At 35.2% G+C, this 23,492-nt stretch overlaps 1 protein-coding gene across 7 annotated transcripts in view; it reads right to left on the bottom strand.

Annotated features, from left to right (window-relative positions):
• The window catches only part of ARID4A (AT-rich interaction domain 4A), a 65,529-nt gene that overhangs the window by 20,188 nt on the left and 21,849 nt on the right, over positions 1-23,492 (bottom strand). For all 7 annotated transcript variants that reach the window (XM_047736291.1, XM_047736297.1, XM_047736296.1 and 4 more), the window contains exons 10-17: positions 23,104-23,180; positions 22,524-22,690; positions 10,487-10,559; positions 8,463-8,557; positions 8,212-8,309; positions 7,435-7,666; positions 3,029-3,279; positions 414-611 (exon numbers count right to left, since the gene is read on the bottom strand). In XM_047736291.1, the coding sequence (XP_047592247.1) occupies positions 414-611; positions 3,029-3,279; positions 7,435-7,666; positions 8,212-8,309; positions 8,463-8,557; positions 10,487-10,559; positions 22,524-22,690; positions 23,104-23,180 (1,191 nt within the window). The remainder of the gene's footprint in view (positions 1-413; positions 612-3,028; positions 3,280-7,434; positions 7,667-8,211; positions 8,310-8,462; positions 8,558-10,486; positions 10,560-22,523; positions 22,691-23,103; positions 23,181-23,492) is intronic.

Raw genomic sequence — 23,492 nt, 5'->3', positions numbered from 1 at the left:
AATGTAATAAACCACCTGCACTGCTGAGAGCTTCGGGCCTGCCTCCCCGCCCATGTCCTAAAGGATGTTTCCACATAATCCTGGGCTACTGCTGTTCCCAGAGGCGGTGCCCTAGACTTTCATCAATTCATCTAACACCCTCTTATTAAGGTGCCCTCTGGTATCCCATACTCTGTTCTCTCACTGCAAATGAGGAATAAATTCAACCTATTCAACTACAGATAGGATCCTGGTGGGGTGGAAGTACTGACATAGCTAATAAAGCAGTGGGGATGTTGAGAGTTTTGGAGAATTCAGATAAAAGGCGTGCTTTATAAATACCTATATACCATTTGGTTTAGTCCACAACATTAAACATCTTTTTGAACCATGGAAAGAAATTGCAATAGTAAGAACACAGATTTCTTGCTTACCTAACGTTCCATCCATAATAATGTACCAAGTATAAAACTTCTCCATCATCAATTTCAGTGCTTTTAATACTGGCTTCATAGATTTTCTGCGTTTTCCCTCGACCATATTTTACTTTCACTTTGGTTCCTGTTAGGCAGGGTTCCATGTCTTCCTCATCTTCCTCCCCTTCAGAGTCACATTTGCTTTCTGTTTCTTCCCTGCGGCAAGTTAATAACATTGATAATGCTACTAATTTAATGGAGAACAAACTTAATACATGCTAAAAGAATCCAACATGTAGAATAGTCAAAACCTAAGTATTACCTTAATAACGTGTCAGTGGAGGAGGAGAAGAAGGAGGAGAAGGAGAAGATTTTTATGGACTACCTACTAGGAATTTATTTATTATGTAAAGGTGCACTGTACTTTATACAAGTAAATCTGTACTTCTTAAAGGCCAATCAGTAATCATAGTTAATGATGATGTAGAGTCTGATTAATCACTTTTGATAAAACAGAGAAGATCCATATCCTTTGAAAAAGTCTTTAGGATTCATACTCAAGTGCTACCTTATTATGTGAAAATTATCTAGCTTGTAACTTCCTGCAACTAAACTGTCGTAAATCTTCTCTACCCAATTTGGAATGGTTCTTCGAAGCTGTTTTAGTGAGCAGAATAATGAACAAGGGCTATCTACCTGAGTAACTATCTTTTAAATTTTGAAGGTTACTCTACCCTAACAAAGAAACAGTAGATATTTGAATATTAGGTCACTGGTTGAAACTGTGAGATACCACCAGAACAAAGCTTTGTGTATCTTGTATTGATTTCTATGTGTTTTTACTCCTGTTCCATCAAGCTTTCTTTGTTTCAAATAATCAGGTAGAAAAGAGACTGACATGGGAGGTCCAACAATATTTTAAATATCTTTACAAACAAAACATTCTGTATTAACCCTCATAAGGATTCCAAAGAGATTTGCACCAAAGATCTTTCTAGTGTCGTAAGAGTTTTAAATGCTTCAGAGGAGGCACTGTGCTATAACAAACACAGGGCATTAATTTGGGGACCACTAGAGGAACTGACATGAAGAAGCTTTTCAATCCCATTTGCCCTAGGAATGTTTTATCTTGAAGGACACCTTCCAAATTATATCCTGATAATGTAATTTCAAAATACTAAGAAACTACTTCAAACAGAAATCTCTACAGATTTTTTAAAAATCTGTTTCTATGATTCCTGTTATAGAATGAGAATACAGACTATGTTTTTCTATCTATTCAATCTTTAATAAAGGGAATACTGTTCTTCATATTCAAGTCTGTGAGACTCTAAAATAAGTATCTGTTCCGTTTACATATCAACTATAAATACATTTTGTATTTACATGTGTTATGTGTTTTATGTATTATGTACATATAACACGTATTTTGAGGTTTATTTTTAACAAAACTTCAAACTATAATAAAGCTCTCCTTTTTAAATGGTTCACCTTTGCATAAATTTGTCCAAATGTTTGAAATACTACACTCACATCATCATATTCAACTCCAATTATCTCCTCCCAGTTTTCCTAACACTAATACTACTACAGAACTTTATTTACTAATCTAATTCACACGTAATTGTGATAGCTCTTGTACCTATTTTTACTGGTTCATAAAATTACCTCTTCCACTCACCAATCATTCCTAATTTTCCAAATATTTTCTCAATGGTTAATTTTCAACTGGGCGTCAGCCACTAGTTGGATGCAGCAGGCTACCTTTCCCCCATTTTGCTTAACAACTCAAATTTCTAGAAAATTTATCATCATATAATGTAATAATTGAAAAGTAGCTATGGAGAAGAGCTTATGTTACAAGAACATGTGTTATGCTGTTGTTGCTGAATTAAAATTCATTTTTTAGTAGCATATAAAAATTAGTAAATCCATTTGACAACACAGAAATGGCCAACTAAACACAGTCGGACATTACTTCGATCTAGCTGGACTGCCTGATCCTTGGTTATCTTTAAGTCAGTTCAGTCCATACATGTATAATACATGGGAAAAAAAAAATACCAACACTCAACAGCAAACAGGATGGACATTAAAAAAACTGAAATTTATTGGTGTGATGTGGGGCAAGAATGTATTTTCCAAACTAGAATCAGGGGTGCATGCCACTTATTCCAATACAATAACTTGAAAAAGAAAAATGTCTTAGATCAAGCTAACACACAGAAACATCTGCTAGTACTGTGCACCCATGTGTTTGTTAGCTTTCCCACATTGTACCTTTTTTAAAATGGAATTTTTGCTGTCGCTGTTTCCTCTTGTCCACTTCCTCCATTTTTCTCCAGCTCCCTTCCCTGCTGTCAACTGCAGGACCTTTCTTTTGACTGGGTGGCGCAGCCTTCTTTGAGGCCACTGTTTAGGGCACAAGTGCTATTAAAATGGTGCGACCAGTATATTCTCCAATTCCGAAAGGCGATACACATCATCTTCACAATGTGTCTCACCTTCATTAGACAAGAGGAATGGAAGTCCCAATAAGAAAACATTCCCTCAAACCTGAATCTCTAAGCAGGAACAGAGCGCTGCTGTACCCCAGACAGGTGCTTCTGGAGAACAAATATAAGATAATGTACCTCTCTTGGCTTTTCTCTTCCTCTTCATCTGAGTCTTTATCAGAATCCTCCTGCTTTTTAATTTTCTTCTCCTTTTGCTTTGGTGTGCTTTTTCTCCCCAGTAGTAGTTCATTTTCTTTTTTCTCTGTGGTTTCATAGTCATCGACTACATCCTTATTTTCTGTATCATTGTCTTTCAATTTGTCTTCTGTTTTTTCTTCTTCAATTTCTTTTTTAATAGAATGTGCATCTCGAGCTATTCTCCTTCGTCCCTAGTAAAAGGGGTAAAAGCTTTAAAATAGCTATCACGACAAAGGAGGAAAAAGCAGAAAATGCTTCTTTTTCTTAAACCTTCACAGCAATGAGCAGTCATCTCTCTGGCTTGAGACATGACAATGACAATCCATCAACCCTTGTGTACTTTTCCTTTCAACTCATGTAAATTACTTAATTATGTCCATGTCTATGATCCTTGGATACATACTACAGAAAAAACAAAAATTTCCTCCTTTGTCCAATACATTATTTTCTCAGTTTTATTATTTCTTGACTATAATGATTTTTTTTAATTGAAGTACAGTTGACATACAATGTTATATAAATTTCAGGTGTACAACACAGTGATTTGACAATTATATACCTTATGCAGTGCTTACCATAAGTGTGGTTACCATCTGTCACCAGTCATCACAATATTACTGACTATATTTCCTATGCTATACTTTTCATCCCTGTGATTTATAACTCTTAGTTTGTGCCTCTTAATCCCTCTGTATTCATGAGTCTGTTTCTGTTTGTTCATTTGTTTTTAGATTCCACATATATGTATTTATTTATCCTTGTAGACTTATTTCACTTGGCATTATTTTATCCCATTTTTAGTTATTTCTTGACTATAGTGAAAGTTCTAAAATAATTAACTAAATATCAATGACACAAGTTAACAATAATTTAAAAAATAATAAACCAGCCCCCTAAATTATGGACTCTTCAAAAGCTCTGTGATCTCTAATTTTCTACTTTTAAAAAAAATTTACATTATCACTTTCTGTGTGACCACATTTTAAAAGAACTGAATTGGGGCACCGGGATGACTCAGTCAGTTGGGTGTCCAACCCTTGATTTTGGCTCAGGTCATGACCTCAGGATTGTGAGACTGAGCCCCTGCATCAGACTCTGCACTGGGTGTGGAGCCTGCTTGAGATTCTCTCTCCCTTTCCCTGTGCTCACTCCTCAACCCCCATACTTTTGCTCTCTCTCTCTAAAGAAAATAAAAATAAAATAAATTTTATTTTTTTTTTAAAGATTTTATTTATTTTACAGATAGAGATCACAAGTAGGCAGAGAGGCAGGCAGAGAGAGAAAGGAGGAAGCAGGCTCCCTGCTGAGCAGAGAGCCCGATGTGGGGCTCGATCCCAGGACCCTGGGACCATGACCTGAGCCGAAGGCAGAGGCTTTAACCCACCGAGCCACCCAGGCGCCCCTAAAATAAATTTTTAAAATGGAAGGACTAAATTGCATCAATGGCCAACAAGTGAGCTGATTTCTTTGAATGAGTGTCTGGAGAGCTCACTGGGCCAGCAGTAACTTATTCTCCCCCCAAGAAGCTTTCATCTAGCCTCTTGCATGCTCAATTGACCATGAAACTGGTAAGCCATTTCATTCTCTCCTAAATTCTCCCTCAAGTTCACCTCCTCACACTGACAGAGTTCCCATCTACCTGGAATAAAGAGAGGACATAAAAGGGGCCAACAACTTAAGGAGCACTAGACTACATTACAATTAATACATCAGTAAAACAAATGTTCTCCCTTGTTCCTATGTGCTACTTAAACTTCAAAGTTAGAAAAAACGTGTGTTTTTCTCATCACAAAGAACTAGAATATAAGTCCCACAAAGGGAGAGACTCTGTCTTCTTCACTTCTATATCCTATGCACAGAGCAGCTGTTCTTTAAATACTTGTAGGTAAATGAATGAAATCAACTGCTATCTATTAGACTTTAGGCCTATATACCTTTGTCCCAGAAATACCACTTTTATTTTATAAATTTATTTATTTATTTAAGTAATCTCAAAATGTGGGGATTGAACTCACAACCCCAAGGTCAAGAGTCGCATTCTCTTCTGACTCAGGCAGCCAGGCATCCCAGAAATCCCATTCTTAGGATTCTGCCTTCTATATTCAGACAAATGAGGAGGAATTTTTACAAGGACTTTTTTTTTTTTTTTAAGATTTTATTTATTTATTTGAGAGAGAAGGAGTAAGAGAGAGCATGAGAGAGGAGAAGGTCAGAGGGAGAAGCGGACTCCCCAAGGAGCTGGAAGCCCGATGCAGGACGAGATCCTGGAAGTCCGGGATCATGACCTGAGCCGAAGGCAGTCGCTCAACCAACTGAGCCACGCAGGCGCCCCCGACAAGGATATTTTTTGCAGCACCTTTTGTAATCGTAAAAAATTTAGGAGAAAATCTTAAGGAAGGTAAATTTATGGTACATCCATACTATGTAGTATTCTGAAGTATTTTTTGTAAGATGAAGAACATCTTTAAGAACAAGAAAGTATGTCCAAAATACATGTAATGGGGGATATTATTCAGTCTTAAAAAGGAAGGAAATTATGACACATACACAGATTGAACCTAGAAGACATACTGACTGAAATATGTCAGTCAAAAAAGGATGAAACAAGGGCACCTGGGTGGCTCAATGGGTTAAGCCTCTGTCTTCGGCTGAGGTCAATGATCACAGGGTCCTGGGATCGAATCCCGCATTAGGCTCTCTGCTCAGCAGGGAGCCTGCTTCCCCGTCTCTCCCTGCCTGCCTCCCCGTCTCTCCCTGCCTGCCTCCCTGCCTACTTGTGATCTTTCTCTGTCAAGTAAATAAAATCTTTAAAAAAAAAAAAAAAAAGAAAGAAAGAAAGAAACAGTAAGATTCTACATATCTGAGGTACCTAGAGTCATCAAATTCATAGAGACAGAAAGTAGAATGGTGGTTGCCACAAGCTGGGATGGGAGGTTACTGTTTAATGTCTAGTTTCAGTTTTGCAAGACGAAAAAGGTACTGGAAATAGACAGTGGTGATGAGTGCACAACACATGAGCGTAGTTAATGCCACTGACCTGCACATTTAAAAATAGATGATGCATATTATGTGTATTTACCACAAACTTTTAAATTAAAAATAAAAATTAAAGAAATGAAACAAACCATTTGAATATTTCATTAAATTCCTTAGAAGATTCTACTTACTAGATGAGGGTTAAAATGGACAGTTTGAAAAAATGGTTTCTAAGCACCGAAAAGAGGAATTTCATCTCCTCTTTCATTAATATGATTTCATTCAAAAATAAGATGTAATAGTAACTGAACTCCTTTGATAGTGTGATAAATTTTTCCTTCTAAAATCTGGTTAAGTCCTGGGCACCTGGGTGGCTCAGTGGGTTAAGCCTCTGCCTTCAGCTCAGGTCATGATCTCGGGGTCCTGGGATCAAGCCCTGCATCGGGCTCTCTGCTCAGCTGGGAGCCGCCTGCTTCCTCCTCTCTCTCTGCCTGCCTCTCTGCTTACTTGTGATCTCTGTCAAATAAATAAATAAAGTCTTAAAAAAAAAAATAGAATTTGATAAGTCCTACCACACAGACACCATTTGACAACAATCAAAATAGTGGATGACAATGTCCGCAAAGGACTTATATACTAATGGAGAAGAAGAGCAGAGTTAGAAGATTAAAGCAGTGTGCCTATGACTAGAAAATAAGATGAAGTATAAAAAACTGCCACGAGAAATGTACATGTAGTGTGCTGCAGGTAACAGAGAAAGAAAAGATCCCACCCAGGTGGAGGCACAAGTATTACAAGGAGGAGATTCATGCACTCCACAGCTATTTACTAAGTCCTTCCTTGTAGATCAAGCACTATTCGCAATGCCTGGGACCGGTCAATGAACAGAATAAACATTAATCCCTGACCTCATGGAGTACGATTCTAGTGCACACCAGGATAAAAGAAACAAATATAAAAAAGAAAATATAAAGTAAGTTACAGATAAAAAGAGCAATCTTAGAGGGATTGCAAATACCAAAGAGGCGCAGTAGGTTACAAGTTTAGATAATGTTACCAGGATAAGCTTCAGTGAGGTGACTTTTTAGCAAGACTTGAAGGAAGTTCATATGTGAGACTGACCCCAGATGAGAATGAAATCAAAAGACAAACAGAAAACAACAGGAGGAATGGTTTTCTCAGCTAAAAGAAATAATATGAGCTATATTTAGGAAAAAATAGCCACACTAGTCTGCCTAAAGTACAACTCAATACTGAAAAATAAACTAGGTTAATTGGACCATTTTTTGTGTATATCTGAAAATGTCCATAATAAAAAATTATAAGTAATGTTTAAAATAAAGCAGGTAAAACTAATATTAACTACTTACTCTTGGAGATTTTAATTCTATTTCTTCTCTTTCACTTTCACTGTTTGAATCAATATTTTCCTCAGGTTCACTCTTCACTTCTACTAAAGGCATTTCTTGATCTACTTTTAGAGCCTCTTCCATTGATTCTTCTAAGTCTTTTTTTTCCTCTTTTACTTTTGGTTCATGATGGTGAACAGTTCTGAACTGAATATTTGCAGAACGGCAGTATTCCTCAAAACCATAGAGATACCTAAAGAAACAATATTTCATTTTAGGAAATGTTAGTCTTTACATTTAACTTGAATACTATATTATTACACACACACACACAGATTTTTAAAAAGTAAAACTCAAGACTTTTTTTTTTAAGTACTTTTCCTATGTGACTAATTTCTCAGTGTTTTATACAGGTTATCAACAGAAATACTGATCATAAAATTTCTTCCTGAAAAATCTGCACCTGTGATAACTGAACATAGCTATCATAGTTTTGATATGAAGGCTATTTCACCATAAGCGATATAGCTCTCTAACATGTATCACCATTTCAGATTATTAACACTGCTGCATCATCCCTCACTTTGAAAAGGAAATCAGGACAATATAGAAAATGGAGTAAAGCAGACCTGGTTCAATGAAATAACATTCAGTCACATGTATCTATTAACCTAAACCTTTTTATATACTTTCTCTAACTTCAATGTTCTTTGATGTGTTCTTGTTTAACTGTTAACAAATTAAATGGAAAATATTCCTGTAATATGTATTCTTTGATGAATAAACTATACTACTTACTTTCTATAAGCAGTTTTTACATTGTAGGAAGCAGCTGAATTCAAAATAGGAATGCCAAGGTCCATATAAATTTGCTTCCATACAGCACCACTATCAATCTGGAAAATTAAGTTTTTATTTGTTAACATTTACAAAGGGAAATAATCTTTACACTAATATTCTAGGTTCGTTAAGAAAATGTGCTTATTACCTACAGTGCATATAACAGTGCAAAATTAGATAATTTAACTTTTCATTACATCCTTACTTACATTATCACATCCGCCTTGATGATAAACCAGTCTAAAGAGTTTGAAGAGATTGAGATCTTTATAGCCCAAAACAGGTGGTTTGTTGATTGGAGTACCTTTTTAACATGAAGGCAGAAATAACATTTTTATTCAAAGGGAAAATGCTTTTACAAGGCTATCAATAAAAAGCTTTCCAACTTCTAATTTCCCAAGATTTATTAATCAGAAGCATATATTTAAAGAACCCTAAATTATTTAAGACAATACAAAATATTCTCTATATTCTTTATTCAGCATTGTGATAGTCTTTAGAATTACCTCTATGATTATTAAAATCACATCTCTCACAACTAATAAAATCACCTGTCACTGAATTGGGGAGAACTAAATCCTTCAACTACAAGGCGTAGCCAACAATGCTGCTGGTTCAAGAAGTCTGGGCAAGAACATACACAATGGAAAGGGTACAATATAGGGCATACATCCATTTTCACTGCTTGAACACAAACGTTAAGACTGTTAACAGTAATCTGAAGGATGATTTCCCTAAGTCACAGAATTCCTAGGACTAATTTATTAGAGGATTTTCCAGGACTTATATAAAGTCAAAAAATAGAATAATTTATAAAGGCTGTATTTCTTTTAACTGTATTAGAAATCCTATTCTTGGAGCACCTGGGTGGCTCAGTTGGTTAAGTGTCTGCCTTTGGCTCAGGTCATGACCCCAGGGTCGTGGGATTGAGCCCTAAGTTGGGCTCCCTGCTCAGCAAGGAGTCTGCTTCTCCCTCTCCCTCTGCCGCTCTCCCTGCTCATTCTCTCTCACTAATAAATGAATAAAATCTTTAAAGAAAAGAAAAAGGAAAGAAGAAGAAATCCTATTATATTTAGATAGGAACTGATCATCTATTTTGTTTCATTTGTTGAGATCCAGGATCAGGCTATTTTACTTGCTGCAAAGACCGTACCAGTAACTAAATGGGTGTGTAGATTAATATTACTATTGTTCCCTTTCCTTTACTGAAATATTATTATAACAATTTTCGGTTTTGTAAGTCTCAAGTAGACTAAGTATAATTATACCTATACAACTTTCATATATATTTCTGTTCAAAATAAGTATTAATAGTTGTTTTTATTTCAAATATTTATTTTCAACTCTGATTCTTTTTTTTTTTCTTTTTTAAGAATTTTTTTATTTATTTGCCAGAGATAGAGAGAATACACACAAGCAGGCAGAGAGGCAGGCAGAGGCAGCGAGAGAAGCAGGCTCCCTGCCAACCAAGGAGCCCGATGCGCAACTCGATCCCAGGACCTTGGGATCATGACCTGAGCCAAAGTCAGTAGCTTAACCAACTGAGCCACCCAGGCGTCCCTCAACTCTGATTCTTAAGGCTTTACTTAAAATCCAAATCCATATACCTATGACTCTAATAAAAATAATGCATAAACCTAGAATGTTTAAAAAAAAAAAACCTAGAATGTTAAACTGTAAAAGAAATGACTACTTTTTTTTTTCACTTTTAATTTTTTTTATTTTTTCAGCATAACAGTATTCATTATTTTTGCACCACACCCAGTGCTCCATGCAATCCGTGCCCTCTACAATACCCAACACCTGGTGCCCCCAACCTCCCACCCCCCACCCCTTCAAAATTCTCAGATCGTTTTTCAAAGTCCATAGTCTCTCATGGTTCACCTCCCCTTCCAATTTCCCTCAACTCCCTTCTCCTCTCCATCTCCCCTTGTCCTTCATGCTATTTGTTATGCTCCACAAATAAGTGAAACCATATGATAATTGACTCTCTCTGCTTGACTTATTTCACTCAGCATAATCTCGTCCAGTCCCGTCCATGTTGCTACAAAACTTGGGTATTCATCCTTTCTTCTTTTTTTTTTTTTTTTTTTTTTTTACAGCTTTATAAACATATATTTTTATCCCCAGGGGTACAGGTCTGCGAATCGCCAGGTTTACACACTTCACAACACTCACCATAGCACATACCCTCCCCAGAAATGACTACTTTTAAATAACGAGCATGAAATACCTCTGTCTTCCATAAACTTATAAAGCTGTTGGAGGAAGTTGTCCCTCTCTTCAGGATCAAGTTCTTCCTCAGGCTGTAAAAGTAAAGTATATAAATACAAAGAACAATGAATAGGGTGAGATACAGTCTTCTTTTTTAATTTGTTGTTGTTGATGAACACAACATAGAGGAATTTTATTAAGCTGGAAAATATGAATTTCCTCCAAATGCTACAATGCTAGACTTTAAGTCATATTTTTATAGAGCTGATTTGATACAACTGTCAAAATACACAATCTCTACCCTTTACCCATCTACCATTCTAACCCTACCCTTGAATATCAACACAGGGACTAAGAGTAGCCATGAGGAAAAGGTTCAGGAATCAGTAAGAGTGTTTTCACTTCATTTGGTTTAGTTTTGTTTTTTTTTTTTAAATCCATCAAAATGCATGTGGTCCACAAAAATATATTGATAAGCACAATATTTACAAATATATTTATTATTTTAAAATAACCCACAAAACTTGTACCCTTGGGGCTAATACATTATATGTTTATTAAAAATTTTTTTAATTAAAAAAAAATAAAAAGCAAAAAATATATATATAAATGTTAAAATTTGTTACTGTTGAATGAATATAAACTAGAGGTTACAAAGTCACATGGCAAAGGTTTTTTTTTTTTTTTGATAGCATAGTGGTTTAAAGATGTTTAAGTAATTTCATTTTGTCTCAGGCCCCACCATCCCTTCTTGTATCACATTAGCCCGCTTTTCTCATTTGCCCTTCTTGCACAGCCTCTGTAAAAAAGACTTTGCAAGCCCTGAAAAAAAAAGTGAAAATTATTTCTTAAGGAAGGAAACTAGATTCATAACCACAAATTCATTCCTGGGGGTGGGGAATCAATGGAAACACTCATGTAAAAAAAAAACAAAAAAAACAAAAAAAAACTACTCTCTCTGCAAGTACCTATCTAAGTGTTAATTATACTAATTATATAAATCTAATGATTTCTTCTTATAATGTCAAAGTCTTGGCTCTAGTCAAACAGACAGACTATGGGCTTCAATAAAATATTCTCTTTCCTGATTGACTACTTATAAACAAATACTTGGGAAAATTCTTACTTAAAATTTAACAATACTATGGAGAAGGAGAAACAAAACAATATCTTTTGTCCACATAAATTATTATAATTTAATTTCAGAGTACTGCTTTTCTGTGTTCCAAAAGAAGAATTTAGAGTTTTATCTTTCAAAGCCATGATCAAAGCAAAATTAACTATCAGCCAATAGAGTATTCACCGTCCAGAGAGCAACAGGTCCTTTAAAATTACGTATTAAGAATTTTAATTGCTAAAATACAGCAGCCAGAGTCAATGAACATGCAGTTGATTAAAATATATAATTTTAAAAACCATAAGGCAATTAAGGGAAAGAGAATAAAATCTTTTAGTACATTCATTCAGAATGACAGCACTGGAGTACTTTGAGTTTTAACAAATACAAAGAAATTAAATCAAAGTTCTAAGCCTCCAAATTATGGAGTCAACAGGGGTCATCACTAAATGTTCCAATCAAAAGATGGCAATTTTTTCCCCTTGTGAATTTAAAAAGTCTTGCTTTTGCAAAGTAATTAGAACAACGACCAATGAGTTAACTCAAAAAAGAAAAAAATAAGCCACTAGCCCAAGAACCATTTCAAATATTATTTCAAATATTATTTTTAAAAGACTTCTGGTATGGGGCGGGGGAGACCCCTTATGCCAGACCACCCCTATGCTTTGCTTCTCCCTCATAATCATAATAGTTTTCCCACAGACCAATACCTCATTTCCGGTAGTTATGATCTTGCAGAATTCAAATAAAGCCCTTGTATCCAATATACATAAAAAAGTATTTTTTCAAAAGGCACTGACTTGAAATCAAAATTTTTTCCAAAACAAGTTAAAAAAAAAAAAACAAACGAACCTATCAACTGCAAATTAGGTATTAAGGTTGTACCAAACATTTCATAAATTCTTACTAAGTTTTATAGATAAAAATTGGTATTTTGAATATATTTGATTTTAAAGTTAGTGGATGTCTGGGAAACCTGGGTGGCTCAGTTGGCTAAGCAACCAACTCTTGATTTCGGCTCAGGTCATGATCTCAGGTCCTGGGATCAAGCCCCATTTTGGGTTCTGTACTCAGTGGGGAGTCTCCCTAAGATCCACCCCCCGCAACCCTACCCCATGCCCCGCACACTTGTGCGCTTACGCTCTCCAATAAATAAATAAACCTTTAAAAATAAAAGTAGATGTCCAAGAATGTATTGAGTTCAGTGAGAAATTATGGCCATAAATTTCTGAGTTGAGGTGCAATTACCAGATGTAAAAACAAGACATAAATGAATAAGGAATTCTGGTTATAAATAAATACCTGCTTGAGAAGAATTTTCCACAAGAAAAAAGATGATAGGAACACCTTTTTAAATTTACCTGATCATCATTGCAAAAATTAAAACTGCTTAATTTCTTACAATAACTAATTCTTCACAATCTTTTTTTTTTTTTTGGCAAACAGCTGTGTTTATTAGTCACCTTGGACTAAAACTGCATATGCTAGAAAACCCCTCCAACTAGAAGAATCTATCTTTATGGCTTTTTTATGGGGGCTCATGTTTGCTCTTATGGTGTACTTTCTCTGTTCATGGTATTTTTAAATGCAAAGTCCTCTATTTTAAAAGATCCATTTATTTGACAGACAGAGATCACAAGTAGTCAAAGAAGCAGAGAGAGAGAGAGAGAGGAGGAAGCAGGCTCCCCACTGAGCAGAGTGCCCGATGTGGGGCTCGATCCCAGGATCCTGAGATCATGACCTGAGCTGAAGGCAGAGGCTTTAACCCACTGAGCCACCCAGGCACCCCCAAAGTTCTCTATTTTTAAAGATTTCTTTTTTTTTTTTTTTTAAGTAATCTCTATGCCCAATGTGGGGCTCAAACTCACTATCCCAAGATCAAGAGTTGCATGCTCTACTGACTGAGCCAGCCAGGTGCCCCTGTTCGTGGTACCTTCAGACCTATGGCATCTCTCTCCTGGTCAATAACCAGAAGGCGTTCCATTCTTAAAGGGCTTTAGAGTAGGAGAAGCTTGTAATAATAAGAGGTAAAGTCCACTAGACTGCTGATATGCCTTCTTCCCTTCATTCAGTCAAGTATGTGAAGAGGAATTATGTACCCAGTAAAATGCCAGGGTGGAGAACAGGATTAAGGATATGGAAGAAGGATGAACAAGATCATAATTTTAAGAAATTTATAATTTTATTTAGCATCAATATATACTACCTAGTGTTATATATGTAGTTGTGCATCTATCTATATATATTAGTAAATTATGAATTTTCTGACTTTGGAAACTGTATCTTCACATTCACTTCAGACATTTATTGATGGCAACCATGAGTCAGGGAAGAATATACAAAAGTACTGTGTTTAAAATGAGAAGACCTACTTTCTACTTTTGACCCTCTGAGTCTAGCAGAGGACGCAGCAATGAAAAACAAGCCAATGTAATACAACATTAAAAGTGTCGCAAAATACATAAAAGAATATAGGATGGGGTCAGCGGTTCTGCTGGAGACGGAGTGATAGTGTTTATATTAGGGAAAGCCTCAAAATGTGAAGAGTAGAGAGCCCAGGAGCTAGAGCAAACAGCATAAACAGGAGGCCAGCAAAGGCAGGCTGTGATTAAGAAAGCACTTTCTAATGATATGCTAGAGAATCAGAACTGGAATGTGAGAGAGCTGAAGAGGAATTATATTAGATTTGTGTTTTAAAAGCTCTCTGCCAATAATGAGCTTGATGGATGGGAAGGGAAAGGAAAGCGACTGTAAGAATCCACAAGGAAGAGGATCAACGCTTGGATTAGTCTTGCTCTGTGATGATGGAAAGATGACCCCCTACTCCAGAAGGAGAAAGAGAGAGAGACGAGTAAATGCTGAGATTCTTTTTAAGTCTAAATTACTCATGTTTATAATCTTGAAGGTTCCCACACATTGTAAGGGCTCGAAAGGTTAAAGACATGCCTACTTTACCCACAATTTTATCACCAGGGAATGGCATTTAGCTAAGACATTCTGTTAGTATGTGAATGAAAACAATGTCGGTGAAAATAAACTGGGGAGATTTTCTTCGATTAATTTACATTTGCTGAGTTTCAGAGCTAGCATTAATGATAATATAAATTTAACGGGGGTCCGAGAAAGAAAAAATAAGAATGGCTGAGAATGGGGGGCACCTAGCTGTACTCTGCAGAACCAAGCACCACGAGAAGCACAACCAAAGAGGCAACTCCGCAGTTGCCCCTGGGCTGGGGGACGGGCACAAAAGAAGCAATCACACCAGCAGCTCTGCTCATGCTTTTATTGTAGCCAACTCTAAGTCTGGAACATACCAAATAGCCATACTGATTTTTTTAAAACCATGCAATAAATGCTAGAACAATTTATGACTGGGGTGAATACACAGAACATTTATAGGTCATACCGAACCTTAACTCAAGCAGAGCTGCTATTTGTTCCTACACAGAAATCCTGGATTCTATGTAGATTCTTTTTGGATTCTTTAAATCTCAGCTGTTTTATATCACTGAGTTTATTCGACCTTCCTTCTATTTGCCCTACTATATTTAATCCTGTTTAAAGGAATGGGCAACAGAAGAGTGATACTTAATGAAATATACCTGAAAACTCAACAAACAGTTTCTGAGCAAAATCTAAAGGTGTGTATATGGGGAGGTGGGGTGTTAAAAAAAAGTTACATATTGCTGGAGAATAGTGGCAGGGAGAATTGAAAGTGGGCACAGGTCAAACTATGAAGGGCCGAACTAGTAAGGGGCTACAATAAAAGACCTAATCTTCGTCCTGTTGGTGCTGAGACCATTAAAGGGTTTCTAGCAGGAACTTTGTGAAGAATGGATTGGAGGGGAAAAGACTGATCGGAAGACACCTGAAATAACTGGGACAAGATACAAAGGAAGAGGAGTATCAGTCAAGAACCTTTATTGCAAGTGGCAGAAAAGTATCCCAAAGTAGCTTAAGCCAAAAAGAATTAATTTAAAAGCTCACAAAATTATGTAAGGAAATGAGATTGCCTATAGAAAAAAGAAAGCATATATTATGAAGGGATGGTAGATAACTTATTCTGGGGTTTCTTCCAAAGTGAACTTTCTGGAGCCTTACAACAAATCTTCCAACACTTTGTTTCAAATAGCAGTTTGTTAGGATAACTGCATGGTCCACACTCGTTCATTTATTCAGAAACTGTTTAATCAAGTTTTAATATTAGCCAAGCTCTGAGGTAGTTGATGGATATGTATGTTGGTGGGAAAAGGAAAAGACTAAAACAAACAAAAAGCCTGACATCCACTGTTTTCACAGACCTTACAATAGAGAGAAGAGAAAAAAATTTTAAAGGTCTGTGAATACTTATGTAATGTCTCTACACCTCCATTTCATCACTCATAAAAAATCCTGTTGTGAGGATTCAGTAAACAATCTTTAAAAGTCACTAAGTCTGGGCGCCTGGGTGGCTCAGTGGGTTAAGCCGCTGCCTTCGGCTCGGGTCATGATCTCAGGGTCCTGGGATCGAGTCCCGCGTCGGGCTCTCTGTTCAGCAAGAAGCCTGCTTCCCTCTCTCTCTCTCTCTCTCTGCCTGCCTCTCCATCTACTTGTGATCTCTCTCTGTCAAATAAATAAATAAAATCTTAAAAAAAAAAAAAAAAGTCACTAAGTCTCCAAAACTAAGCTGAGAACATTATTTGGTGTGGGCATCTTTACCTGTTTCTATCTCCTACAAAAGCTAAATATTTTAATTGTGGTATAACGAAAGCCACATCTTACTGATGACATATGCTCTGGTATAACATATATTTTCTTGTCCTAACACCTCAGTAAAATATAACAAATGAGAACCTAAATTTAGAAAGAAAACTTAGAGGCTCCTGGGTGGCTCAGTTGTTAAGCATCTGCCTTCCACTCAGGTCATGATCCCAGAGTCCTAGGATCCAGCCCCATGTTGGGCTTCCTGCTCAGCAGGGAGCCTGCTTCTCCCTCTCCCCTTACTTGTGCTATCTCTGCCAAATAAATTTTAAAATTTTTTTAAAAAGAAAGAAAAGAAAACTTAAACTGAAAACTTAAATTAAAAAAAGAAAAAAACCCTGTAACATTAAGTCTGGTAACTCTGGTGATCCATTAGTCAAAATGACTCCCCCCTAGACTACCAGTAAAGCCCTGTGCAACAAGTAGAATTCTAAACTGTCCAGAAAGTTATCATATGTAAAAATGATCAGTTGACAATATAGATTTTAGAGGAAAGGAAACAGAGAAAATTCACAATCTTAATAGGCATTGATCATTTAGGATAAGGGCTAAAAGCCCTGACAGCACTGTATTAAAAAACTACCTTAATTACATCTTGAGTAAATATACTACTTTTAAAAAGTATACTACTTATAGAAAGAGGTGACATGATGCAATTTTTTAGAAGTATTTCAATATAAAAGAATAAATACTACTACTTCTATGCCCTAAAATCAATTTATTCCAAGAGAATCACATTGAGATTTCTCAGTTAAAAAAATCTGCTTAGGTTTAGTGCAGAGAAAAGACTAGAGGAGGCCAGCAGGGACATGGTTAGGTTACCACTGTAGTCGTGCAGGTAAAGGAGAATAGTGCTTGGACTAAGGTGGCAGAGAGTAGAAACAGGGAAGTGGGTAACCCTGAAAGCTATCAGGCAGCAGAAGAAAGATTTGGTGTCTCATTGGTTAGAGGGGCAAGAGTGGGAGGATTAAGGTGACCGCCATGAATCTGGTTTGGATAATTGGTGGATCACGCTTCTATTCAAATAAATTAGGGACAACCATGAAAAGGACCAGTTTCAGGGGGAAAACGAAAACAATTCCTGTACGTGTTGAGTCTGAGTTCTTACAAAATAAGCCTTGTTAGCAGTTAATATAAGTGTGGGGCTAAGAAGAGACATCTTTGATGTACATATAGATTTGGAGTCACTGTATCATTTAGTTAGGAAGTAAACTAGAAAAAAAATAATGTCATGGATGTCAGGTGATTGAAGAAGGTAGGCATGTCAAAAATGCTGAATACTGCTAAGGAGTCAAATGAGATCATGATAAAAATTTTTCGGATTTAGTACAGAAAATTTGTTGAAGGTCACTGGTTGTTTTAGCTGAGGTGGGAGTACAAGACACACTACAGCGAATTAAGAGTGAACAGGAGGTTGAGAAATATAACATTGGATGTAACTGAGTAATCTGGTTATAAGGGCCAGGACAGAGGACAGTATCTGGAGGGGATGTCAGAAGGCTGGGAGAGATGGAAGCATGTTCTTAAAAACTGATGAGAAGGAAACAACAGAACAGGTTAAAGATTCTGGAAAGAAGTGATAGTTCATAATTTAAGATAAGAAAAAAGAGAATGAGATCCAGAGCATAAACTGAGGGACTCATCATATAGAAGAGAGCAACATATCGTCAACTGTACTTCAGGGAAGGAGAACAAGCAAGTGAAGTGTAATGCATGCTCCCAGCTGGATAGTTCTAGTTTCTTTCTGAAGTTGGAGTGGACTGGGGCAGGGTTGGAGGACATAGTGATTTGCTTATAGAAACTGGGAATTGAATAATGGTGTTGAAGCTCAACAAAAGTTGGTAGTCATAAAATTTACAGAGGTATCATTCTTCCCTGCTGTGTACACTGAAACAGAAAATTTCAGGGAATACATAAGATGGCATGATATATTCATCATTTGGTAAGACACTTTTTAAATTTCGCTGAACAGTTCAACAACCATCTGCCTAAAACAAATTATTATAGGACTCTTGTATTATATCAGACTTGACTAAGACTAATCATTTTTTCCCCTACTTGAAAAGGTACACACATTCTAATCATCAAGCTATGCTTTGGACACTATCTCATCTAAGGCTTTATATTCAGTCAACCCTCTTTCATGCTACCACAACTATGAAATAATTTGATTTGAGAAGTGACTTTTTGTAAATACATAAAAATAAAGCTACAATTGTGTATACAAATGTGCAATCCTCATTAATCTGATTAAGTGAACCTAATTTGGTTGGTCTTATACTGATTCTGTAAAGAAAGGTCTTGCTAAACACATTAGGACATTTTTGTTTGCTTGTCCAATAGGCTAAACTTCAAGACTTTTGCAAATAAGTTATTATTTTTTAATGAAAGTTAAAATCTCAATTATTCATTGAAAATTGACTTTATAGAATCTGCTTAGAAACATGATTGACAGCTGGAGTTACTGGATATACCTAAAATGCTAATATTACCTTTAAATTTTTCTTTAATTTTTATTGATTTAGCATAATTTTCCTGGGTTATCAAGCATTTATTGTAGGTTTTTACCCAAGGTGATCTTGAAAGATCACTAATAAATGCCTTTACAAGTCAACATAAATACAAATAACACTTGATTTACATATAAGAAAAAATTCCAGTTTGCATAAATAAAAAAACAAAAGCACTCTGATGTTTATAATAGTGGAATTTAATCCTAGTCAACAGATATAATAGTGATTCCCCAGAAAATTCAAAGATTGGAGAAATGGGTGTCAGTACTTCTAAACAAAAAAAAAAAACAGCATCTCTTATAAAAATGCACTAAATTCTTACATTCATTACTAAATATGAAATTAGAGGAGATTTTTTTAAGGGCCCAACACATAAGGCTACGTATAGCAAACTAAAAGGACAGGAGGGCTGCAACTAGTCAAATCCCCCTAAATGTCTTCACCTATTCACTTTATCCTTAGACAACTCTCCTACATTCATCCAAAGTGAATATAAAGAATAAATGAATAACTTACGAATAAACACAATTACTTACGTTTACATGGACTTTTCAATTTCAAAGCTCAAAAGGAAATCAGTGTTATCTTTTCTAATATTAAAATTTTCCTAACAAAAGACATTTAAGTAATGCCTACAAAAATATTCTCCAGGGCTTTTTTCTCAATATAATTACCAACAGGTTAAAATTTACAGTCCTCAATATAGATTGGACCTACTTCCTGTCAGACTATCAGGTCTTTTCCTACCCAGTAACAGTATGAAACATATTTCTTATATTCCAATCCTGAACTACAAATGCTTAGGAATTCGAAATAATATTAAGTAAAAAAGATGCTCCTCCACATAAAGCCATGAACCTCAAATCTTATTTAGGCTATTTTAGGGCACTCAAAAGCATTAAACATAAAAACAATGTCCACCGTCCATTAACACTGCAGAAGTATCTAACACTTGTATGATTCTACTGCATAAAATTTACAAACATCAAATGACAAGCTAAAGTCCTGTTATGGTGGCTTGCACAATGTTAAAGAGCTTTTTTTATCATTATAAAGCAACAATAAATTCTCATGAAAAGCACAGCATTACTACATTTCAGGAAGAATATGATCTACAATGTAATACAACAGCTTAGCCTCACCTATGTGGTAAAGGCCTGTAATGACTAAGCCAGGTAGGCCCTGGCTTACCAGACTTTAATTAATTTTATACCGACCCACTTTTTTTCCTTTGTTATAATATAGACTAAACTGCTTTTCAGTTTCTCAATACATTAAATTTTTTAAAATTACTGTGCAAGGCAAATTAGAATGATTCAGCAACTAAATCTTAAATCCAAGGGCAAGAAATGCAGCTGATTTTTTTTTTCTAAAGCAACCAAAATCTCACTCAAGAAATCTACCTCTATGGCCAGAAAAAAAGAGGAATTAGTTCCTGTCAAGTAATTCAATAAAGTAGATGCTATGAAATTGGCCATCTGGAAAATAATTTAACAGACAACTCAGTGCCTAAATGTGGTAATTCTACTTTTATTTTTCAGTAGATGGAAAGCATTCTTTTCCACTTAATTTTAACAGGTTCATAATTTAAGTAACACATTTTAAGAAGATACTATCCCTTACAAAGGTCCTTACCTTTTTAAATTTCTTTACTTATTACCTGCAAACAATAGGTAACAGAGCTTGCCTTTGCTCTTCATTCCTTTTTACTAACATTTACTAACAGCTTGAATAAAACGCTATGATTTTTATGAAATTAATAGCTGTAATAAGAACACTATTTACTATTTACTATTTTATAGCCATCTTTTCCAATCTTACTACAAAGCTCTTTTAACTCTCTTTGTTTAAAATTTCAGGGTTTGCTTTTTGGGGGGTGGGGAGTAAAGAAAATGCATTTTAAAAGGGACACCAATTAAAAGTATTAGCAAAAATAAACTAATCTTTTTTCAATGTTTGTCAATATCAGATCCTAACTAATGCTAATTCTTAAAAAAAAAAAAAAAAAAAGCAAAACCAGACTGCAACAGTTCACACCCTGAAAATGTGGCCTATTTTATCCTGAAAACATATAATCTATAATTAAATACAGATAAAATACAAAAATCACATTTAATATCTAGACTTTAAATCCTGAATTCTGCCAAACTGTCTCATTATCATTTTCATTTCAAAATCTATCTTATGTTTCAGAAAAATAGCCTTCATCCTCTGATATTCTAAAAATAGACTCCTACTGTCTCTTTTACAAGAAACAATTACGCTTGGTTATGAGCCCTACCATTATTAGCCACATCATCAACACCTAAAATTCTTATCTAACCCCGTTTTTGGCAATCAAAATTGTAACTAAATATATTTTAGAAAAAAAATCTTACCTATATGCTGCATTTTCTTTCAAATGCAAAATGGTTAGATTCCCCTTCTACTTAATCAGTACAGTGTCTGAACATTTTTCAGTCTGACTTGCAAATATTTGCTTTCCCTCTTAGGGCATAGCATCCGCAGGGTTATACAGCACTACTTACATTCTCTTCCACATAAAAATCAGACATTACATGAAAGGAAAAGAAAGACAGCCCATTTCAAAGCATCTGGCAAACCTCCATTGGCAACCTGCCAAGCCTCTGCTAAACCTTCCTGTCTTTCCGAGCATGCTCACTTAAAACCAACAGCACGTTACTATGGCAACTCTGTAGGCAGCCTGTAAGTATGAACCGCCATTCTGATTTCAGAGTGCAAAAAACCAAATACTGCAGGGGAAGTAAAAGGAAAGAAATACCACATGCCCTTCATCACATACAAGTATACTCATTTTATTTCATAAATTCATAATTGTATATGTAAAACAGAAACAAGCATTCCACATTTTCTAAGCAAATATTTTTCATGCTCAAATAGGTCTTCTTTTTGGTAAACTCATTCTCTTTGTCTGTCCCTAGGTCTCGTTACCTCATAACAACCAAAAATATACTACCAGTTTATCCCACTTGACAAAACATTGCTGTATAAATAGACAACAGTATTCATATATGCTATGATGCTGGCAGTCCATGAATAATTTCCTACAATTATAAATATATATCCTAAATGACATATTACCAAAAAACCCATTAGCACTTATAAAAACAATCTCTTTTGTATGATTTATCAAGCTATCAAATGAAATATTCTTTCAGTTTGGGTAGGTTTTTAATCCCCACTATTCTTGAGATACTGTAAAATATCTGAAAGAGGTAAGGTTTCTAAATTCAGACAAATCAGATCTGGGTTCAAATCCCTATTTTCGACATGTGAACCATGCAACCTTGGGAAAGTTACTTAACTTTTGTGACCTTCACTTTCCGCACCTTTAAAGTAGGATAGTACTAGTTATTCCACATGGTAACAATTATCAAATGAGTTAACACATGTAATATACCTAAAAGTTATATTTCTTTTCTCCATGGTTGTTTGAAAAGTTTGTACTTGATTATTTAACCTGAAAAGTTCTTTGTTTGCTAAAAAAATTAGTTCTGATTTACCCACTAAGTTAGAATCCAAAAAAATCACCAAATCAATGTGAGCTAGAAAAAGGCAGAAACAAATAATATAGAGCATCTAAATGAGGAAAATATACAAAGGCAATAATATTTACTTTAAAGTATTAAAATGACTTTATGTCACAAACATAAAATTTCACCTACCACCTCTTCTTCTTCCTTTTTGGCCTCCTTTTCCTTCTCTTCATCATTTTCTTCAGCTGGACCATCTTCATCATCACTACTGGATGATTCAAGGATTTCACTTATATCCATCTTCCAATTATCAGGAACAATTCTAGTTTTTAAGAAGATGCTTGCTTTCTGTAGCCCTAAGAATAAACAGTTGTTATTAGCAACATAGCATACATAGAATAATAGAATTAGCAACATAGAATAATAGAATAACATTCAGAGTCAGAAGATTTGGACTCAAATTCAGCTGTCCCTTATAAAATGATACAGTAGACTTCAATATATCTGAGTCATAATGTTATATTAATGTTTATTATTACTCTAGAAGATACTGTTAAAAAATTAATGGTAAAACATGAAAAATTTAACTTACTTAAAAATTACAAATAAAATATTTTATCTAGCCATTAAAAAAATAGCCATCAAATAAGAGTAGATATTACCTCTAAACAACGAAAATGGCACCAGAGAATATTCAGTCTTGGTTTAGTCACTATTTGTCATTTAAAGCCACAACATGAAATAATGGATTGAGTCATTCCTATATTACCTGGTTTAGCAGAGAGCTCAGATTCAGGTAGACTGAGAATATCTACTTCCTTGATATCTTTTCTTGCTATAGAATAACTAATTACAGAAGAATAAAGGGAAGGGAAACCATTATTAAATAAAAATGATCACTTAAATAATAACACATAGAAAAATATAAACCTCAAAATCAAAATTATTTTGCCTATGTTTTAAAAAGACCATGTATGTCCTAATCCTTAATAAAGGGCAGGAGGTAAATATATGCAAAACTAGTATCTTAATTCTTAAGATTCATATAATCAAAATACACTAATCTGAAGCCCCACATTTATAATACTTTAATCTATGCAACCTTCCTACACACGGTATGGGGTACCTTATACCAGCATGATATTTTCCTTATAGAAG

Source organism: Lutra lutra, chromosome 7 (assembly GCF_902655055.1).
Source record: "Lutra lutra chromosome 7, mLutLut1.2, whole genome shotgun sequence".
NCBI classification, from domain to species: domain Eukaryota; kingdom Metazoa; phylum Chordata; class Mammalia; order Carnivora; family Mustelidae; genus Lutra; species Lutra lutra.
The sequence above is the reverse complement of the archived record's forward strand: the minus strand, read 5'-3'. Positions and strand labels throughout refer to the sequence as shown.